A 22,978-nucleotide genomic window follows, 5' to 3' on the forward strand; every position below is an offset into this window, starting at 1 on the left:
TTCCGTTCCAAAAAACCCTGTGTGAACTTACCCTTATTGTGCTTTGACTGGCCTCTGACCCCCCCCCCCCCCCCTTCCTTCCCTACCTTTTTGTTCCTTACTTTTGTTGTGTTTGTCCTCACCTTCTGTCTCATTTAATGCTTTTTGACTTCCTTTGGTTTTATGGTATTTGTAAATCCAGTGTACGATTTATTCTTTGACTTTTGTTTTGTGTTTTCTGTATACTGAAAAATTTTTCCAATAAAAATTACAGTTGAAAAAAAAAATGTCCTGTGAAGTAGAAGTGGCAATTGGTTAGGTGCAACTACTGCTTTTAACAGCTGATTAGTGGGGGTGCCCAGTGTCAGAACCCCACCTATCATTGACATATCTTGGGGTTTTTGTGGTATATGCAAATATAACAACCAGACTGAGACTAAAAAGACACTCTTTTTGAACAATGTAGGGCTCTTATCACTCTATGGACACACTTCTCTGGCAGCTTTCCCAGCATAAATGCCAAACATACATGATGTAATTTTATCCTTAAAGAGGATATTGTGACACCAGTTACAACATGTTATACATCTGTATACTGTATATAGAAGACACTGTATAATGCAAATGACAAATTTTAGATTGATCTTACCCACAAATATTTTTCTTGTTTCATGAGTGCAGTAAATGGAAGTGCCTGCAGTAAACGGAAGAGCAGCTATATATGTGTTATTGATGTGTCATAAGGCTTATTACTACTTAAGTACAAAGTCTCCGAGATAAGTTACGTTTTACACAACAACACACATATTCAAGCTTGAGTAGAAAAGCTAAACTAGGAACTCCACCATTTAACAGGGAATCCATGGTCTGGCTATATTCATCTTGTTGGCTCAAACTGACCTGGTACAATGAAGGCATACAATGTATTATTGGTGTTCCTCATCTGCTTCTCGGTCATCTCTTACACCTGTATGGTGGCGTTCAATGCTCTATCAGTCATAGCTCAAAGTGGTAAGTGTTACAACATATACCCTTTCATGATAATTGGAATTAGAATGTAACATTTCACTTTATGCTATTGATCACTAGACCCCTCTTTATTGAATGGTGTATAGAATAATATAAGGAATAATAAAAGAAAGCAGGAAATTAGGACGAAGATCATAAGGTTGTAAGACTAGATGAGTCCTGGGATTAAAAAGAGAAGTCTTTTACAGGTGTAGCAGAGACGGGTTTGTCATTTAGAGTGCTATGTATTAAAAAAATGCCTTATAAGAAGTTTAAGTCTGCCACAACTGTAACTTCCTGGTTCTACACTGATCTTAACTGGGTACGATACGCTGGAAGCAGTCTGTCATAAGGAATGTGATTATTAAGCAATATGGAATATACAGCAGAGAACTTGGAAAGAGTATATATAGATATAATGTATATACAGTATAGTGAACTTAAAGGGGCTCTATCAGCAAAATTATGCTAATAGAGCCCCACATATGCGTGAATAGCCTTTAAAAAGACAAAAGAGGTAGGCATGCCTGAAGATGACGCGGCAGTGTGCATCACCGCCCCCAGTGCACATTTGGTAAGATTTGCATATATGTTATTATGCTTTTATTTTAAAACGGGACGGGTGATTAAAATTACATTTACGGTGCCTGAATAGCCTTTTTAAAGGCTATTCACGCATATGTGGGGCTCTATTAGCATAATTTTGCTGATAGAGCCCCTTTAACTCATAAATGGTAGAATTGCTTGTTTTGTGCTAATAATAGATTCTAAATCCTATTAATATCATTTATTAGACTTTTTCATTACAACTACCAGCAACATTTCTGCCAAATACCCATTAGAAGTCACACCGGCAAGCTGGACATTCTCCATATGGTCTGTGATATATATATGGAATGGACTGTGGATTGTCTATGTCTTTTCTACTCTGTTTAGAAGGTAAATACCTAATACTGAGGTTTCAAACTATAAAATAATACTATGGAGACTGCCACAGGAGATCATTGATGTTGTCTGCTTATATAAATGATCATAGATATAGCCTGAACATAAACAGCAAATCTTAGAAGACTATTTTTAATACTTTATATATCGTAATAGTTATTATATTTCTAATCTTATTTTATAAAAGAGATTAAAGAGATTACTTTACCCTCAAACAACAAGACATTTTATCTGATAAGCGTGTACACCACCCTTGTTGTTGGCTGGAAGCTAAGGCTAAGGCCCAACAGGACGTCCGGCAGCCAAAAAACGCTGCGGGAAAAAAATGTGATGGCAACACAATGCGGTTCTTCCTGCAGCTCTTTAGACAGTCTTTAGACAGTTTTCCTCCAGACTTTCTGTTACAATTATACCTATGGGAAAACCGCTGGCGTTTCCTTAGGTATAATTAACATGCTGCGATTTCCAAAACTGCACTGGTGTTCACCGCAAAGGGCATGGGATTTGGTAGAATCCCATCCATTTTGCCCTTACTGTAAAAAGCCACAAATTTTCCCATCTTGAAAACAAGAAGGGAGAGACACCGAACAATCCGTAGCGTAGATCTGTTTGGACAACGGGCAACGTATGGCAGAAAGAAGGCTCACCTTGGGAGGTTGTGAATACACACAACTCTACTATAGCAGTGGGAACACTTGACAGAGGATCCCTTTCTGGGTTGGGTTAGGCTGCAGGGTTCCACGCACCTCAGGGGTATATAGGTAATACAAAAAAGGACAAATTTTCCCATGGCATTTCTTTCCCATGGGGTCTCGGGCCTAAAGCCCCATGTTGTGGCAACACAGTGGCTTTTTTGTTGCAGATTTTGCTGCATATTTTTTAGCCAAAGTCGAAAATGGCTTGACAAGTAATGGAAAATGGGAAATTCATCCCTTATGCTGAATCCAGTCCTGTCTTTGGCTCAAAAAACTGCAGCAAAAACTGCAAAAAAAAGCAGCTTTTCCGCAACTCTGGACCTTAGGCTGAAGCCCATGTTGCGGAAACGCAGCTTTTTTTGTTGCAGATTTTGTTGCGTTTTTTTGTGCCAAAGTCAGGAGTAGATTGAGCAGATGGTAGAAGTATAGGAGTTTCCTATATATCTCCCATTTCTTTTTTAGCCACTCCTAGGTTTGGCTCAAAAAAACACAACAAAATCTGCAACATAAAAGCTGCATTTCTGCAAAGTGGGGCATCAGCCTTAGTCTGAAAGCTCTTTATCTTCATACTGAACTGAAATAAGGAGGTATTTGACCGATATGGAAATCTACCCCGGTATCTTGTTTCATTTTTATGATGCTATGTCAAGTTCCCAGTAAGAGGTGTGAATTGCAGCTAGTGCTATAGTGATGCTGGATTCTTTTTAAGGCTAAGGCGCCACGTAGCAGGCCACAGCCAAAAAAGCATTGTGGAAAAAACTGCAATGGAAACACACCATGGTTTTTCCAACAGCTCTTTCCCCCCCCTATCAATATGTCTTTGGAGTTTGGGAGGGCACCCATGCAAATACGGGGAGAACATACAAACTACTTGCAGATGCTGTCCTTGATTGGATTCAAACCCAGGACTCCAGCGCTGCAGTGCTAATCACTGAGCCAATATGCTGCTCCCCACAGTTCTTTTCACAGAAAGTCCACAGACTTTTCCTCTACAGACTTTCTGCTTCTTACTGTCAGCATTTCTTTAGGTATAATTGACTGAGATTTCCAAAAATGCAACGGTTTTAAAAGTCGCAGAATTTCCACTATTGGTATTTTTCTGAAATGTGTTGATGAGATTCATCACATGGGGCCCCTGCGTAAGACTTAGGCCACATGAGCAGTAATTGCAGCAGATTAACCCCCAAGAAATTGCCAGAAGCCAATGTGATGCAATCTACAGATAAATCGGATCTCATCCATATGCCTAGATTCACACAACAGTTAATACTGGCCGTGTGACTTCCTTTTTAACAGAATTCACATGGCAGCATTAATTTCATGTCAGTGAATGGGGCTACTGACATGACCGTTATTTTGATGGTGTGTTGTCACTGAGATGTATGGTGATCCATGAAAATGAGTATCTCTCTGGTCAGGGCCGCCGATAGGCCAGTACTACTGCTACTGGCGTCAGGGGCTTGGCCAAATTTTAAAATGGGGGGGGGCCCGGGCCCCCTGGCGCCGGCAGCAGTCATTATATGTCCTGTTTCAACTCAGATCTGCGTCCAGAGGACGCAGATCTGAGTTGAGCACATAACGCGGCTGAAGCGAGGAGCTGACACAGGTCAGCTCCTCACTTCGCCGCTGCCGCCTGTCTCGCTGACACATATGCGGCTGAAGCGAGGAGCTGACCTGTGTCAGCTCCTCACTTCGCTGCTGCCGCCTCTCTGGGTGACACATATGAGGCTGAGCCGGAACCCGGCTCAGCCGCATATGTGTCAGCGAGAGAGGCGGCAGCGGCGATGTGAGGAGCTGACACAGGTCAGCTCCTCGCTTCAGCCGCATACATGTCAGCGTCAGCGGCGAAGCGAGGAGCTGACACAGGTCAGCTCCTCGCTTCAGCCACATATGTGTCAGCGAGAGAGACACCCAGCGGCGTAGCGTGGAGCTGACCCGTGTCAGCTCCTTCCTTCAGCCGCATGTGTCAGCGAGAGAGACGCGCAGAGAGCGGCGAGGGAGCGGAGGAGAAGGTAAGTTTAATGTGGAGGTGGAACGTGAATCTGGGGGCAGATGAAAGAGAGGACGGCATGACACTGTGGGGACATGAATCTGGGGGCAGATGAAAGAGAGGACGGAATGACACTGGGGCAGATGAAGGAGGGGACGGAATGACACTGTGGGGACATGAATCTGGGGGCAGAGATGGAGAGGACATGAATCTGGGGGCAGAGATGGAGGGACATGAATCTGGGGGCAGAGATGGAGGGGGGACATGAATCTGGGGGCAGAGATGGAGGGGACATGAATCTGGGGGGACATGAATCTGGGGGCAGAGATGGAGGGGACATGAAACTGGGGGCAGAGATGTGGGGACATGAATCTAGGGGCAGAGATGGAAGGGGGACATGAAACTGGGGGCAGATGAAAGAGAGGACGGAATGACACTGGGGCAGATGAAGGAGGGGACGGCATGACACTGTGGGGACATGAATCTGGGGGCAGAGATGGAGGGACATGAATCTGGGGGCAGAGATGGAGGGGGACATGAATCTGGGGGCAGAGATGGAGGGGACATGAATCTGGGGGCAGAGATGGAGGGGGGACCTGAATCTGGGGGGACCTGAATCTGGGGGCAGAGATGCAGGGGACATGAAACTGGGGGCAGAGATGGAGGGGACATGAATCTAGGGGCAGAGATGGAAGGGGGACATGAAACTGGGGGCAGATGAAGGGTGTATATGAAACTGGGGGAGAGATAGAGGGGGGACATATAATTTACGGGTGACTGTAGGAGGATTATACTGTGTGCGGGCACATGAAAAATTAACGAGTGGGCGGAGTCAACACAAAAGTGGGCGGGGCGAAATTTGCTGCGGCGCGCTAAGCGCGCCACACATTTTGTCCCTCTTTTAGTTCTTCAAAAGTTGGGAGGTATGGAGATGGGGGGACATGAATCTGGGGGCAGAGATGGAGGGACATGAATCTGAGGGCAGAGATGGAGGGGACATGAATCTGGGGGCAGATGAAGGGTGTATATGAAGCTAGGGGAGAGACGGAGGGGGACATATAATTTACGGGTGACTGTAGGAGGATTATACAGTGTGTGTGCAAATGGAAAATTAATGAGTGGGCGGAGTCAACATAACAGTGGGTGGGGCTAAATTTCCCACGGCGCGCAAAGCAAAAATGGCAGGGGAGGGGGGGGGGCCCAGACACTTAGGCTGTATGAGGCCCCAAAATTCCTGATGGCGGCCCTGTCTCTGGTGCAAACTAGCTGTGAAAAATGGATGTTTTCACAGCCGTTTTGCACCTCTCCCATGTGATTCTAACCTTAGGCTAGGGCTATCAACAATATTGAACAAAACTTCCATCGCACAACCAAAATTGTGGGTCACTATGTGATTCCTTCACGAATGTTAGCGAATGTAATTGCATTGCAAACCCAAGTGTGACTTGTCTACGACTTCTAGTCACAAAAAGTTTAAGGGTGCATGCACACTGAGTAACGCCGGGCGTGTATCACAGCCGTACACGCCGACATTACAGCAGACTGCCGAACACTTCCCATTCACTTCAATGGGAGCGCTCGTAACAGCGGCGTTTACGAGCGCTCCCATTGAAGTGAATGGGAAGTGTTCGGCAGCCCTGCTGTAACGCCGGCGTGTACGGCTCTCATACACGCCCGGCGTTACGTAGTGTGCATGCACCCTAACACTGCTATACACTTTTGCGACTAGAAGTTGCATGTGGAGCACAACAGAGATAACAATGTGACTCCATGCGCTAACATTAGGGAAGTAAACGCAGAGTGACCTAGCACAATGGGAGTCACAGCCAAATTCACAGTGTAGCCTGTAGTGTTGTAGTGAGGATGCAGGTCTTCTGGAATAAGTCCACTATGAGATGGTTACTTTTATAGATCAGCACACTTTATTACATGCTTCCATTATGGCTCCCTGTCTAATAACTCCTCCCCTTAGCTCAGCTCCTCCTTCATTACTATGTCACTGTTGCTAGGCAGATAAAGCAAAATAAGTAAGCAGAACAGAACATACAGAACATACTTATAACAACATCACATAGCCGTAGCCTAAAACTTACACCACAAAGGTTTATGGGTTTTAACATATATATATATATATATATATATATATATATATATATATATATATAGTGTATGTCAATTATTGCTAATGGTTTCCTCCAGGTGAGTAACTGCAAAAAAAACCACCTGATTTTGCGGCAGTTAAACCACTGCAAATATGCTACAGTGTTGGCCACGGCCCCACATTGCAGAACTGCGGAATGTTTAGTTGCTTTTAGCAGCAGTAAAAAACATTGGGGCACATTTATCAATACTAGTTTTAGACATATTTATAAATCTGTCGTACAGACCTTCATAAATATAGTGCGTTTCTAGTCTCTCCAAAACTTTGTCTCACAAGACAAATATATGTGGGAATTTACAGCGCATAAAGTACGGTAAATTGTCGTCAATTCATTATACCGTATTAAACTTGTGTCATAGGCTGGGGTCCCACGTAGTGTAAACGTTGCGGTTTACCCACAGCGGAAATGCCGCGGAAATAAACACAGCACAGTCACTGTGTAGTGGATTCCCCACACAGTCGTAAAATACATGCAGCAGACATGCTACCTATTCCAAAACCATTGTGATTTTGGAAGTCGTATCATGTCAATTATACCTACAGAAATGCTGCTGGTTTGCCTATAGGTATAATTGAAGCAGAAAGTCTGCAGACTATTCATAAATATGTCGTAATTGCTGTGCACTATGAATTTTGGCGCAAATGTAGACTGAAAAGTGTGAGTTGGATTGATAAATGTGCCAAATTGTGATTTTTAGTGCTGCTCCCAAGATACTGTTCAGGCTGGTAAATCAGGCTAACACATGGACCAAGTTTCAAGGGTGAAACTCAATCGTATGAACGCAGGGCTAGTGTTTAATGTCCAGGTATCTTTAAAAAAGCCATAGTAGAGCTCTATTGTGTGAGTAAACACATTGAGGCTAAGGCCCCACGGAGCGGGCCGCAGCAAGAAAGCATTGCAGGAAAAACCGAGGCGGCAACACATTGTGGTTTTTCTGGCAACACTTTTCACAAAAAGTCCGCAGAGGTTTTATTTGCAGACTTTCTACTTCCAATATAACCTATAGGGAAACCACTAGTGTTTCCTTAGGTATAATTGACATGCTCCAATTTGCAAAAGCAAAACGATATTGGTAATCGCAGGGTGTCTGCTGCGCATATTTTTCCGCAATGTGTGACTGCAAAACACTACACATTTTGCCACATGGTGCCCTGGCCTAAAGCTGCATAAAAGGAAATTCTGTCTTGCCATTTGTCAGTTATAATGATTCACTGAGCATACCAAGTTACTATAGTATCAAGTTCAGTTTTGAAAGAGTGAAGAGAATATTCATATAATTTATTTCCTTTGCACTAACAGGTCTCTATTCTTTTACAGCAATAAAAGGGGGCGCATATACATCCAACCACAAATTCATCCACCGGAATTCTTTGCCATGTGGATACTTAATAATCTCATTAATATCGGTTGGCTCTTCCTGTGGGACAGGGAGTAAGTATTTTATTATTCATTTTACTCCATTACTTTTGACCTCTTTGAGTGAAGATGACTCTATGTTCAGCTATTGGTGCAAGTAGTAAGGCTGAAGTCCCACTTGTGAAAACCTGTACCTGCAAAGTGAATTAGATTTTGTCAAATCCCATCCACACATTGCAGAAGAAAATCTGCAGTGGAAAAGTGTCAATTATACCTGCGTAAATGCTAGGGATTTCCCTATACGTATAATAAGGGCAGAAAGTTCACAGAGGAAAAACGCTGTGGGAAAAAAACACGTTTTTGCCTCGGCATTCTTTAGCAGCATTTTTTTGAGTTTCACTATGTGGGGGCTTATCCTAAATGAGTTTTTTGTGGTCCTTTTGACTTTACCTCTCGTTCACATCTGCGTTTGGTAATCCGTTCGGGGAGTCCACATGGGGATCCCCCCAAACGGAATACCAATCACAATTGCAAGAGCTGTGCAGTAAAAGCACACAGACCCCATTATAGTCTATGGGGTCTGTGTGCTTTTACTGCACAGTGCTTGCAATTGTGTTTGGTATTCCATTATGGGGGGTCCCCATGCAGACTCCCCCAAACGGAATACAAGGGCAGATGTGAACGAAGGGTTAGAGCCATACTATACTTTGTGTAATAGACATGGTCCTCATAATGGCACCTCCTGTATTAACTCATCATAACCCTGTATTGCATTTGGAAAGAGGTTAAAGGGGTTGTCCCATAACAAGGATCCTATCTATACTGCTAGTTTATGTGGCTATAAGACTTTTCCTAAATACATTGCTTTATCAAAACTGCTTTGTTTGGCCACTATCTTAATTCATTCACTTCATTGTTTCCATGCGTTTCTATGACCACAGGCCCCGGACCACAGTTTTATCTGCTCAGTCCCCAAGTGACTAGCTGCCTGCTCTCAGGGGGGGAGGTAGGGACTGAGTGCTGGGAGCAGCTCTGAGCTGTGTATGTCTCTGCCACAGACAAGCAACGGAGCTCCTCAGATAGGGGAGGGGAGAGGTCTGAGCTCTTATCTCCTGCTCTTATCTCAGTTGATTTAATTGAATTTGGCTGATAAGGGCTGAGATAGGGAGTCTGGTGCCTCTGTATGTATTACAAACTGACTCAAATCCAGCTCTGCTACATCAGCTTCTATATCAGCTTCATACTGTGGTAATTCATTTACAACCAATCCCTCATTACTGACTGCAAACATAGCAGATAGCGGAGCAAGTAAAACCCCGCCCACCAATGTGCTGAGAAAACCAGAAAGTGAAGAGAGCACACAGCCTGCGGGTTGGTGAACAAGTGTGATGGGAATACCCCTTTAATGATAGGAGAGACTATGGACACATTTACCATGGCCTTTATTCATGTAAATTAATCAACATTCTAAATTGTCTTTACTCTTTTACATAGCTGACTGTTCTGCTGCCTAAGACATATTGTAGATCTGACTGTATACTGCTCTCATCTTTCTCTTAGCTTTAGAGATAGCAACAGACAAGTAGAGTAAGTTCTACACCCAGATTGGAGAGAGCATATAGGTTTTGAGTAAGGCCATATCAACACGAGTGAAAAACATGGCTGTTCTTGTAGCAGTTGTCACACAAGTATTTTTAAAGCTTGGGTGCATTCACTGAGTAAACGCGCGTGTATTTTTGCAAAATACACGTGTAAAAATACACGTGTAAAAATAAGACTCCCATTGACTTCAATGACATTTTACAGGCGTATTTTTACATGTTTAAAAAAATATCATTGAAGTCAATGGGATAGCAAAATTTACAAGTGTAATTATTTTACCCTACAAAATAAGCTAGCGCAAAATTACATCTGCTAAAAACAGGTCAGTTGGTTGGTTCAAAAAAAGGGACTAATGAAAGTTATCTGTGTTTTTAATGCTACATTGAAAACAGATGCAAAGACAATGACACTTGAAAATGGACAAACAGACATGAACCGGATACAAAATGAGTCAATCTGGGGGGGGGGGTTTCATAGCCAAAAAAAGGACACAGCCATGTGAAGAAAGCTTAAACGCCAATCACACAATCTGGAAGTCCGTAATATGTACCTTGCAGGATGCAGCTAAGAAAAAACACTGCAGGAAAAAAATGTAGCGGAAATGTATCGCATTTGTTCTGCAACATTTTCCATTGTGTTTTTGCTGAGTCTTTTACCCTTTGGAGTCATTCTCTTTTTGAAAATGCAGCTTTCATGCAGTGCATTTTTTCTGCAATGTGTGGATGGGATTAGCCATAATTCATTCACATTGCTGTTACTGTAAAACACAACATTTTTCTCTGTTGTGTTTCTGCAATGTGGGGCCCTATCCTTCAATGGCAGTGCCCATATAAATATTTAAAACAAGTGAGTAGTCACTAAATGTGTAAGCAAGCTAGTCTAAGATAATTGCAGGAAATAACATTCCAAAGTAAAGTCCATAAGGAAGCAAAATGATTATTCTTCAGAGATGCCTTCTCTTAAGATAATATGAAGATAAGTGGAAACGTTCTCATAAGACAGTCTGAAGGGGAGGGGATCACAAAGGTTGTATATGAACTGACAGCATTCTGCCAGGAGGGGGGTGATAGGGACATCACACTCCTCAGCATCAGTGTATACTGTATCAGTAAGGGAGAAGAGATCCTGAGTCAAGAACTGGAGAAGGAAAAGAAACTGATGTATAAAGTTGTGCTGATACATGAAAGCAAGTGAAGGCAGCAGCACTCTAGTACTGGGAGCAGGGACGTAACTACCACCAGGGTAGCAGCGGTAGCAGCTGCCACGGGGCCTGGGGCATTAGGGGCCTGGCAACAGCCACTACCGCTGCTTTTTTTTTTTTTTTTTTTTTTTTAATAGGCCATTACCTGCTGGAGTTACTCCAGACGGTAACAGGATCTATTTACTTACTGATCCTGTTAGAGGCCAGGATCGGTAAATGATGCCGCGGGCCCCACAAACACTAATATTATACTCGGGGATCTTTTTAGACCCCCAAGAATAATGATCGGAGGCCCAAGAGAGGTAAGGGAACATAAAAAAACACTGTTACTTACCTCTCTGGGCTCCAGACAGGCTTTGGGCCTACTTGTGTGGCATCCCTGACATCACATGACCGGAGCCTGCGTCCCAGGTCATGCGACATCCCGGACGTCATTGAAGATGGCCAACACCACAGAGGAGTGCAGCGGATGCAGGTATAGGTAAGTAACAGCGTTTTTTATGTTGGTGTCCCCCCTCAGTCTCTGATTATTATACTCTGGGGTCTGAAAATAATTGTTCATGGGTGTCCACAGTGGGGCATAATACTGTGTACAGGGGCCACTATGGGGCATAATAGTGCGCACAGAAATACACATGGGGGGGGGGGGTCGGTCGGGGTCTTAGGCGTTGGTCGGGGGTGCCCCATGTCAAAAGTTCGCCACGGAACTCCGCCATTCCTAGTTACGCCACTGACTGGGAGGCAAGTCTAAAACTAGAGGTAGGTTGAAAACTGAAAATTTAATTTTTTAAAATCGATAAATACTGCAGCTTGACAACTTCAGATGTTGTCATGTCTGTAGCACCTAAAATTTGTGGTTCTGATGTCATTTTAGAGCTCAGAATCTCAGGCTCAAGGGTCTATGTACAGAATTGGAGCTATGAGCAGTTGAAGTCAAGTGGCAGATATGTCTCCTATTTATAATTGTCTTCAACTGCCTATTTTTCTTCTTCAGAGGAAATCTCTGGATTTTCTGTGAAAAGCACTGTGGGAAAAACCGTGAAGCGTTTCCGCCGCGGTTTTTCCAGCGTCGCTTTTTTGCTGTGACCTGCAACATGGAGCCTTAGCCTTAAAGATAGACAAAAACTTACCACGGCCATATTCTAGTCTAAAAATTGGAAATGTGGAGGATGTCTGAAAGACCCATGCCATTGAGAATGGCAGGGGCCAGTGAAGTGTTGGCATAGGAGCGCTAGGGTATTAGTAATTTTGTTCCATTATTACTGTTTCTTTTTGCAAAAGTGATAAGAGAATTTTCTGGAAGGTGTGTTGATAAGGAAGCAGGCAATTGCATTTGACAATGAATGAGGCTCACCTTCAATATCAGACATCTTTAACTTGGAAAAAATATTTGTTTAACTCAGGGGTCTCAAACTCACGGCCCGTGGGCCAACTGCGGCCCTCGGGACAATAGTTTTCGGCCCCCACCTCAATACATAGCTCCCAACCATCCCACATTTAGCGTGAAAGTCCCACTTTTATACTCTTATCCCGTGGTCCCGCGCAGTTCTCTGCATGTCCCGCTATGTCCCTTTAGTGTTGTACTTAACAAACTTCACAAACGTTCACCCCCCTGCTCTTATAACAGCGATAAAAGCGATGGGTGATCAGTGGAAAGCTTGTAAATTGAAGGACCTGTGTGAGACGTCAGACGTCAAGTAACTAGGGAGGCGTGTCTTTGTGTGACGGCCGGAAGATGAAGGGATGTGCTGTCTAAAGGTACTGAGAGGGGAGGGAACTGTGAGATGCAGGGTGGAGAGTGTGTGTCTGTGTGTGTGTCTGTCTGTCTGTGTTTGTGTGCGTTTCTGTGTGTGTGTCTGTGTGTGTCTCTCAGTAACTTAGGGGCAGAGATGGAAGGGGAACATTAAAAATGAATGAGAATGGGCGGGGTCAGCATAAAAGTGGGCGGAGCTAAATTTGTTGCGGTGCACATAGCTTGTGGAAAACCTGATGCAGCCCAGCCTCACCCAGATTCTACCTCCAGCGGCCCCCGGGTAAATTGAGTTTGAGACTCCTGCTTTAGATAAAGTAGCCTCTCATTTACTGTACTAAGCATACCACTTTTGTGGCATTGTTATGACCTCCTCCACCAATCACTGGCTGTAATGGTAAAATTTTGACACGTTTGAGGTCACCGCTATGTCCACTGATTGTCATTATATATATAATAATTACCTGATGCAGCTATTTTTTCTTTTTTTTTACCTTCATGACTGCCTTAAGAGATTTCCATACCATATAAGTTGTCACTTACAGATCTATTTCGACCAAGAGGCAAAGGCCATGTTACCAGTTCATACTGAGAACCACCTGTTCACTGTAAAGTAGCAAGTTGCTTATGTGGTTAAGTACCATAGCACCAAAGCTGGCATATATAAACCTGGCCTATTGTGACCAATAATCTAATGAGCGTTTTACATTTCTAAACCTACAAAATAATCATTGAACATTGGTTGGGCTTTAAGAGAACACAATTACAATATTTACATCGATTGGGTCAGACAATATCAGACATATATTAAAAATGTCATCTTAAATATGTGTTATAAAAAAATGTCTCGTTTTCTTTCATTTTTTTCACAGGCTCCTTATATATGCCAATGTCTTTCTAGCCTTAATACCAGTAACTATCTTCCTAATGCTTCACATGTCATACAGAAATTGTTACCGCTACGCAGACTGGATGTCTCAGAATCAGAATTTTGATCTGTGGTGTATAAGGATATTGGTAAGAATACATTATTACAAATCTGAAAAGCTAAATATTAAATATCAATGTAGCCCAGCTAATAGAAAGAATATTGTATTAAAGAAATACTGTAGAATTAGTATCGTCTGCTTTCAAAACAGTGCCTTATGTGTCCACAGGTTGTATTGGGTATTGTATCGGCCCTGTGCCCTTCAGTAGAGCAGATCTGCATCACCAGATATAAAGTTGTAACATGCCATAATGTAATAATTCATGAATCACTAAGGGATAACCCACTAATTAAAAAATGTGGAGTGTGAAAGATGAAAACATAATACATTTATTAGGCATACAGAACTAAACAATGCTTCAACACCCAACCTCGCCACTAAAGTTCCCCTCAAGACATCATAGTACATCCATTATGTCTTCAACATAAGAAGGAAAAGCAGTACTCTTCATGATTGTTAGGGAAACAGATGCAGATCTGAGCCAAAAGTGAGAACCAGTACTAGATAAACTGATCAAAGTGGTTAACACGACGCCATGTGTCTAACACCCCCTGGACCACACCAACTCCAACCCCACTGTGGTGTTCACCAGAGCTCGATGGTGGGGATGGACTTGGCTGCACTGCTGGGCAGGGCGGTACGGGTCGGGAAACGCAACTACAAATCACAGTAAACCAGACACTGGGAACTCTTCCAGGAGATGTTGTGGGTGGCGGTGTAGGTCAAAGGATCTAGAAGGCTGTAGCAGTTGGTCAGCAGGTAGCACCAGCAAAGTGTAGATGTACGGTTCAGGTCATCAACAAGAGGGCAACGCAGTACAGAGGGAAATCAAAAAGGAATGTCAGGCAGGCCGAGTCGGTAACAGGAGTGGTGGAGCAGTACAAAACGGTGTTCAGGTAGCAGAGGTCTAAAGGCAAGCCAGGGTCATAAACAGGAGCGGGCACAGTACAAAAACCAGGAGGCAAAAGGCAGGGTCAGAGGTCAAGGCAAGGGGTTAGATACAGAGGCAATCAGATAACAGGAGGAACGCTTACTACCAGGACACGAGGTAGCCAGCAGCAGTCCGGAGCCAGAGTCTTCCTTAAATAGGCTCTGTACCACTGGTAGGCCAAAATCCGAAAGTCCCCCGTCTGACTCAGGAGGAGACCGGTAACCCCTACACAACTCTGCAGAGGTACTGGCCTGCTTCCCGAGACCCGGAAGCGAGGGACTTGGGAGCACAGACAGGAGAGAGCCGGCAGCCTCTGTACAGACACTAATATTCAATATGCCTGAGATAAGTAGATGACGTCTGAGGAGATTTACCTATATATTCTGGGAAGCAATAGAAGGTGGATGTTTAGCCTTATAAGTGCCTGTTCTTTTTTTTTAATCAATCAACCCATCTAAATAGGCAATATCCAGAATATCATAAGGTTCCCACATAAAGGTGCCTGTCGTATCTGACTCAACAAGATACAAGATATCAAAACACATCTTTGTATTTGTGACCATCCATGATGACTGTTACCCCCTTTATTTTAGTCTTTTCACCACAGATTCCTCCTTTTCCAATTTCAAAAGAGGTTATCCAGAATAAACTTATAGTTAATAGAGATGAGCGAACACTGTTCGGAACAGCCGTTCCGAACAGCACACTCACAGCACACTCCCATAGAAATGAATGCCAGGTGCTTCCATTCATTTCTATGGGAGCGTGCTGTTCAGATCGGCTGATCCGAACAGTGTTCGCTCATCTCTAATAGTTAACCCTTAAGCTAAACTCCCTCCCCCCCACCTAACTTCTAATTTACATCAATTAAAAAAACTCTATAGTTACCAATATCACTCTAGGGACACTTTCTGATTATCCAGTGACGTTCCGTTTTACACTTCCTATGTTTCCATCACTCTTTCCCCTCCCCTATCCCCTGCAATACTTACCAGCCTTCTTCCTGTGTCCGGGGAACGGCACCTCCCCCTCTTTCTGTCTTCTGGTAGTGGGCGGAATAGCTTAGCCAGGCAGATGGGGAGAGTGGGAGGGGCTAGTAATGGGTGGGATCAATAGACTTAGTGAGCAAGCAAGAGTGGGAGGGGCTAGTAAATGGGCGGGATTGCTAGTCAGTAAAAGTGGGAGGGGCTAGGCTTTGTGACACAAACATGGTGGGAGGGGCTAGGCTAGTGAGCTGGAGAGTTTTGTAAAGGAGTGAGGGCCCCTTCACACGGCGTAAGCACTCGGCTCATTCCGAGCCGTACACGTGAGCGCTTCTAAACACTTCCCATTCACTTCAATGGGAGCGCTCATAAAGCCTTTACGAGCACTCCCATTGAAGTGAATGGGAAGTGTTTAGAAGCGCTCACGTGTACGGCTCGGAATGAGCCGAGTGAAGGGGCCCTGAGAGAGGAGGAGGAGTGAGTTAGTGCAGCAGCTGCAAACAGCATGTAAACAAACACAGAGGATGCAGCAGCAAGCAGAGAACTGCTAAAAGTATATGGGTGTATTTATTAACCCATCAGTAGCACAAACAGACTTTTATTAAAAAAAAAAAAAAAAAAAAGGTTTTCTGCACAGAAAACCCCTTTAGCCTGAGGCCCCATCTTGCAGAAATGCAGCTTTTCCTGTTGCAGATTTTGCTGCGTTTTTTTGAGCCAAAGCCAAGAATGGTTACATACGGAATAGGAAATATATTGGAAGTTCTTATACTTCTCCCTTCTGCTCAATCCACTCCTGGCTTTGGCTCAAACAACTGCAGCAAAATCTGCAACAAAAAAGCATCGAATCTGCAACGTGGGGCCTCAGCCTTAAAGAGGACCTTTCATGGTTTGGGGCACAGGCAGTTCTATATAGTGCTGGAAAGCTGACAGTGTGCTGAATTCAGCGCACTGTCGGCTTTCCTGATCTGTGCCCCGGGTAAAGAGCTATCAGTGCCAATACCGTAGCTCTTCACAGTCAGAAGGGCGTTTCTGACAGTCAGTCAGGTACGTCCTTCTCCAAAGCAGCGCCTATTGCGCTGTACAGTGTGAGCAGGGAGGAACGCCCCCTCCCCTCCTGATAATACTCGTCTATGGACGAGCACTGTGAGCAGAGGGAGGGGGCGTTCCTCCCCACTCACACAGCACAGCGCGATAGGTGCTGCTGTGGAAAAGGATGTTCCTGACAGACTATCAGGAACGCCCTTCTGACTGTAAAGGACAACGGTACCGGCACTGATAGCGCTTTACCCGGGGCACAGATCGGGAAGGCCGACAGATTGGGAAGGCCGACAGTTTTCCAGCAGTATATAGAACTGCCTGTGCCCAAACCCATGAAAGGTCCTCTTTAAGGACTTTAGATTGCTGTTATCTTATTGACTTTTATTGATGATAATCCTTGTAATATCATCTTTTCAAATGGATCAATATATTTTGTGTCAAACGCAGTTGGAATTTAAATACTTAAATATTAAATGGTGTTATTACGAAGTACAATTTGTTCTGCAAAAACATGTGGTTCTATGAACGGAAAAATATATAAGTTACGGTTTTTGAAAAACGGCAGTAAAAATGAAAATGCACAATTAAACATGACTGCGGCAAGAAAGGGTGAAATGGACTGTTTACTTGTTAGTTGTCAAGTTATAAAAGGCTACATGTGGTGTGTGTCCAGTGTATTAATAAGAACTCTATTGAACTCTGTTGTTTTAAAGTGGTTTGAAACAAGCCATTTCCTAGAATCCTTTTAGAGAACACAGTACGTTTGCTCTAGCTAACAAAATCTCACCATCACTTGTGAAGAGGAATCCACAATTCTCTTCTGACTTACAAGTAAGACAAATGCTCCCTGTGAACCCAGCCTAGTGGTCATAGATAATTGTTTTAAACAGATCTGGATTGAAAATATGTGTGACTACTGTAGAAATAGTCACTATACAAAGCTATCTTGCACCCCCTGCTGGTCATCAGTGGCCTTGCATTAATATGATAATTACAGTAGTATGTTTTTGCTAGTTGAAAGACATAGCAGATATGCATACAATAGATATGGTATATCTGCTTATTAATATTGACAGGAATTGGCATACAATGGAGTTAGACATATGATACAGCAGTCAGTTTCTGTATATATAATACATGTCAGACTTCACACTGTATATAGTGTCTTGTGTCTGCTTTGTAGGTACATAACGGATTAGCTATATACGCCACATGGACTTCCATTGCTGCAATTGTCAACTTTGGCTTGGTTCTGGAGTATAACGTGAATCATATACAGGACCCCTATGTCAGTGGCATTGTCCTTTCCCTTATATTGTTTGCTCTCTTATTCTGGTAGGTTCTTCATTCTGTATAGCTATGTTTTATTTTTCTATACATTGAAATGTTGTGGGTTTTTTCCCCAATACATTACAAGAAAATAATATGAATGTATGTCTGTATATAATAATGGTGGTCAACTAACTACATTTGCTGAACACTATTAAAGGCTAAAGGGTTTTTTTTATATTTTTTTTTATTAACCCCAGCCTTCAAAGCATAGGTGCACATAATACAGCATATTTTCAGGTATATGGCCTATACCCTATTATATTAGCCAAACCTTTACAACCAAATCTGGTTCCACTAGCGGAATTTGGAGGCTTTTTTGGAGGCTGATTTTGAGGTGGATTCAGTGTCAAAATCAGCGCCACAAAACTCCGTGTGCACTGACCCTCAGGCTGCTTTCACATGGTCAGTGTTTGGTCAGTGATTTTCATCAGTGATTGTGAGCCAAAACTAGGAGAGGGTTAAAAACACAGAACGGGTACAAATATTTATTTCTGTGTAGTCTCCACTCCTAATTTTGGCTCACAATCACTGAACAATATCACTGGCCAAACACTGACCATGTGAAAGCATGCTTACTCTCAGCTGTACCCACGGCCTTTATTTATTATGGTGTACGAAACATCAGTTTTAATAAATCTGCCTCATTGTATTTTCTGGAATTTGTGTTGCATCTGTACAGTTTGCTGTTTTGGGGGTTCATTTAAAAAAGCAGCTATATGGTGTTTATCTACAGGAAAGAAACACATGTTAAAACTGTGTACAAAATAGAAAACGCTACCAAAAAGGCTGTGGAAAAATGCATGAAGTGCTAATATAGCATAAACTTACATTTCTTATCCTAAACTATCCTTCCAACCCTATTCCTCAGAGCCTGACTACTCCATTTAGAGGTTACCCAGCACTCCATGCACTTAGCATTTGTACATTCACAGATACCGGCCGGTGACTGGCGCATTCAGCTTCAGCTACATGACAATATATTTTAATAGATGACTGAACCATAGTACCAAACTTGCCCTGTTACCTCTTGGGTCTCCCTATTTCCTTATAGAATATAAGATCTCGCAAGCAGGGCCCTCACTACTGTTTGATACATTGTCGCATTGCAATGTCATCAGGCATTTTCTGTTCATGTACCCTCTGATTTGTAAATTGTTGTGGAATATGTTGGTACTATTTATTATGGTGCGCATTTTATCAAAAAAGCCAGAAAAAATAGCAAAATGAACCCTATTATAGTCAATAGAGTCTGTAAGACGGTGAGTGATGGATCCAATACTGCTGAAGGAATAGAAAAATGAGAGCAAATGTGAATTTAGCCTAAAACTACCTGGAAATACACAAGCGGTGTTCACAGATCAGTGACTTCCAGTGTCTATTTATAAGCAGCCACTTAACAGATCAGAAGATGTCCCATTAAAGGGGTTATGCAGGACTCGAAAACAATGGCTGTTCTCTTCTCATGTCTCTTGGTTACATGGTAATGACACATCCACATCTCATTAAAGTGAATGGAACCGAGCTGCAACATGACCATGTGACCAATAGCATGACATCACTTCCTGAGAAGAAGAAAGCAGCCATGTTTTTGAAGTCCTGCACATTCCCTTTAATCTCCAGTGGCTACATGTTCATCTGGAATAGACAATCAGTGCCACTTACAGCACTAGATAATATTCATGGTTAGCTTGTTAATAGTTTTCATAACTTTTTCATCCATTTTATGGTGATGGTAAAGTGCTGATATTATTCTTTCTCTCATAGGTTTCTGATAGAGTCATTTATGTTTGAGAAGTATGTGCGCTATACTGTCACTGTTTACCCTGCAGCTATTGTCGCCTCAGTTGGCATCCAACTTGGAGTGGATGAGACACCAGAATTTTCTAACAACGAAATGATGAATGGTAAGTCCACCTTAATGTACTTTTGTTTTGCTATAACCCCCATAACTTACAAGCTGTACCAATTATTCAGGTAAAAAAAAATGGGGTTGCCCATAACAACCAGTTAGCGGCCATCTTTCATTGCCTTGATGCCTTGGTTACATGGAAGCTACAACCTCATTTCACCAATTTTAATTGACTTCCCCATTGTCCACCTTAAGTGCCTCCAGTTCATGCACATTGGCATATAACTAGAAGCCTGTATGGCTCCTTTGTTAGGAGCTGTAGCTCTTCCATATTTTGGCATACAATCCTTGTACAAAACTTAAACTGTGTATTCCACTCTAGAAGATAGAAGAAGATTTATGAAAACTGTCTAAGATACTCTGCTATGGGAAACTCTGTTGTCCCATAGCAGCCAATCACAGTACAGCTTTCATTTCTTATAGTGCTCTAGAAAAATGAAAGCTGCTCTGTGAATGGTTGACATGGGGATTTTTTTTAAACAGTTTTATAAATCTACCGGAGTACTTCCAGATACATACAGCTGCATGAATACTGGGGTAGAAATCTGAACAAAAAAGAAACCGTCTGGTGCCCATATCAACCAATCACAGCACAGCTTTCATTACTTACTTTGCTTTTGAAAAATTAGAGCTGCTCTGTGATTGGTTCTTATGGACATTAAACATTCTTTTAGCCTAAGGCTCCATGTCATGGAAACACAGTGTTTTTGCCTGATGTGGAAAAGCCGCAGAAAAAAATTCTGTGTTTTACAGTTCATAAAAAGTGAATAAAATTTCATTAATCTCATCCACATGTTGCGGAAAAAAGAGCTGCAGAAAAGCCGCACTTATGTTTTAACTTTAGCTGTGGAAATGTGAATTGTATTACATCAGAGAAGACAAAAAGAACAAGAGAACGGAAAAAAAGAACCCATTGAAGTCAATGGGAGGCTTTTTTTCAGCGCTGAAATTCCACACCAAATTCCTCACCATTTTCCTCCGTGTGAATGGACCCTTAGGCTGTGGCCCCACATTTTAGAAATGCAACTTTTTTTTGTTGTATATTTTGTTGTGGTTTTTTGAGCCAAAGCCTAGAATGGCTACAAGAGGAATGGTAGATATATAAGAAGTTCTTATACTTCTACCTTGTGCTCAATCCACTCCTGGCTTTGACGCAACAAAATCTGCAACAAAAAAAGCTGCGTTTCCGTAGCGTGGGGCCTAAGGTTAAGGTTAGAAGCAGGTGATCAAGGTACAAAAAGGCTGGCATTTTGTACCTGAGGGACACCCCTTTTCACATGTCCCCAAACATCAAAGTACGGAGAGATTTGTGAAAATGGCCGAAAATAGGACATGACCTATATTTTGACGGTCCGTGATGACACACTGTCAAAATATCGGTCCTGTGAAAAGCCTCCATCCAGTGAAATGAATACTGCCGTGTTTTGGTTTTTTTGGGGTTTTTTTTGTAACAGACACCCCACAACCAGTTTTCACTGTCATGTGAATGTAGCCTAACACCCCACATTGCAGAAAAGCAGCTTTTTTTGTTGCACATTTTCCTGCGTTTTTAAAGTTAAAATGGCTTCAAAAGGAATGGTAAATATACAGAAAGCACTTGGTACCTGGCCCCTCTTCTATATCCATCCCTGGCTTTGGCTCATAAAAACGCAGTATAATCTGCAGGGAAAAAAAGCTGCTTTTCCACAATGTGGGGCCTTAGACTAAGGCATACTTTAGTGCGGGTTATTGATCCGTGCGGTGAGACAGGATATTTAAACATTATACTATGTTGATGTTGGCTTTCAGTATCATTACATAAATTCAGGAAACCCTAGCAGTTGTGCAATTTTTATAATATTGTTTTTTTTTTTTTATCTTTGCAGCTGTGATCATTGCTGTGAGCGCTTTATTTTGTTTGTTACGATTTGTTCTGCTCTTCTCATGTGATAAGTTAAGACCAATGATATCAGAAAATGACATCGATCGCTTAAACGTAGCTTCATCACCATCATTACACACCAAAGGTGAAGTCAACCCTGTGGCTGTAGAAATGGAGGAGGCATAAGGTGTCTGTGTTATACACCATTAGCAAGCATCTATTTCTATTAAAGTTATTATATTGACTTGTTGATGACAATGACAGGTGATACCAGATGTAGGGCACTTGCTGTCAGAGTCCTAAGGTTTTTTTTGTAACTTCAATTAATTAAATCTACAATAGTAAACGGTCTCACTGCCGAATTATTGCAGAACCTATGTACAATTTGTTGACATTGAGATGTTACATTTTGATGTTTTTTTTAAAAAATAAACCTGAAAATGTCCACAATACCCGGTCATTTTTAAGATAAGGTTTCCTAAATAAATTTAAGTACATTATTTCACCATTTTTTCCATTAAAGGGGTTTTCAGATAATATACAATGATAGGCTTTGACCAGCATCAATGAGTACAATAAAGAGATTGCATCGCTGTAGGGAGCAATGTGGGCTTTTACATTTATTCACACACACTGTGCTCCCATATATGCTGGTTTACTGCCAAAAATGACGCAAGTCCTTGGTAAAAATAAAAATCTTTATTTAAACATTAATCATAATATGTATAATGTATAGATAATCATGAAATGTATAGATAAAAAAAGTAAAATAGTCACATGACAAGAAAGGTGCTGAGGCTGTAGTGTATTAAAATCAGTTACATAGTATACCAACCCACAAAATAAAACAATAGTACAGGTACATAAAAGCTGTGCTAAGCACACAGCCCCAGGTCAGTATAGGCCTCATTCACTCAGTCCCCAGGAAATTAGACAACAAATAGCCTAAATCTTTCCCTGCCTGGCAATTGTTTCCCTACTCATTGCCTTAATTGAGTCATCCATCATTGATGGGGTAAGTAAAAGATTAGATTTATTGTGGTTGAACATTATCTAACAGCTGTACAAGCCGATAGCAAGTCAAAAGTAAGCAGTAATACATTATATTATACTGTTTTATAGCCTGCTTGAGATGCATTTGAGAATCTGTAAGAAGTACAAGAAGGGTAGTGTGCCATGCCAGGTTGATCTGGGGGCCTATCTAACTCAAGGGACCACTTGGGGATTTATCTTCTTACGTGTAGACC

General features: G+C 42.3%; 1 protein-coding gene across 1 annotated transcript; it reads left to right on the top strand.

The window, feature by feature from the left end:
• Nucleotides 1-786: 786 nt before the first annotated feature.
• On the top strand, nt 787-21,921 carry LOC142201329 (uncharacterized). The gene is made up of 7 exons (XM_075272168.1): nt 787-990; nt 1,782-1,926; nt 8,097-8,210; nt 13,561-13,705; nt 17,813-17,964; nt 19,726-19,865; nt 21,736-21,921. Exons 1-7 carry the CDS (start codon nt 888-890, stop codon nt 21,915-21,917), a joined length of 981 nt encoding a protein of 326 aa, XP_075128269.1. The 5' UTR covers nt 787-887; the 3' UTR covers nt 21,918-21,921.
• Nucleotides 21,922-22,978: the final 1,057 nt, after the last annotated feature.

This window comes from Leptodactylus fuscus, chromosome 4 (assembly GCF_031893055.1).
Source record: "Leptodactylus fuscus isolate aLepFus1 chromosome 4, aLepFus1.hap2, whole genome shotgun sequence".
Classification (NCBI taxonomy): domain Eukaryota; kingdom Metazoa; phylum Chordata; class Amphibia; order Anura; family Leptodactylidae; genus Leptodactylus; species Leptodactylus fuscus.

Bases quoted from the DNA above. Each gene is read 5' to 3' on its own strand.
- LOC142201329 (XM_075272168.1), top strand. From the start codon at position 888: ATGAAGGCATACAATGTATTATTGGTGTTCCTCATCTGCTTCTCGGTC. The intron at 991-1,781 runs GTAAGTGTTACA...ATCATTTATTAG, and splicing joins ATCAGTCATAGCTCAAAGTG to ACTTTTTCATTACAACTACC. The intron at 1,927-8,096 runs GTAAATACCTAA...ATTCTTTTACAG, and splicing joins TTTTCTACTCTGTTTAGAAG to CAATAAAAGGGGGCGCATAT.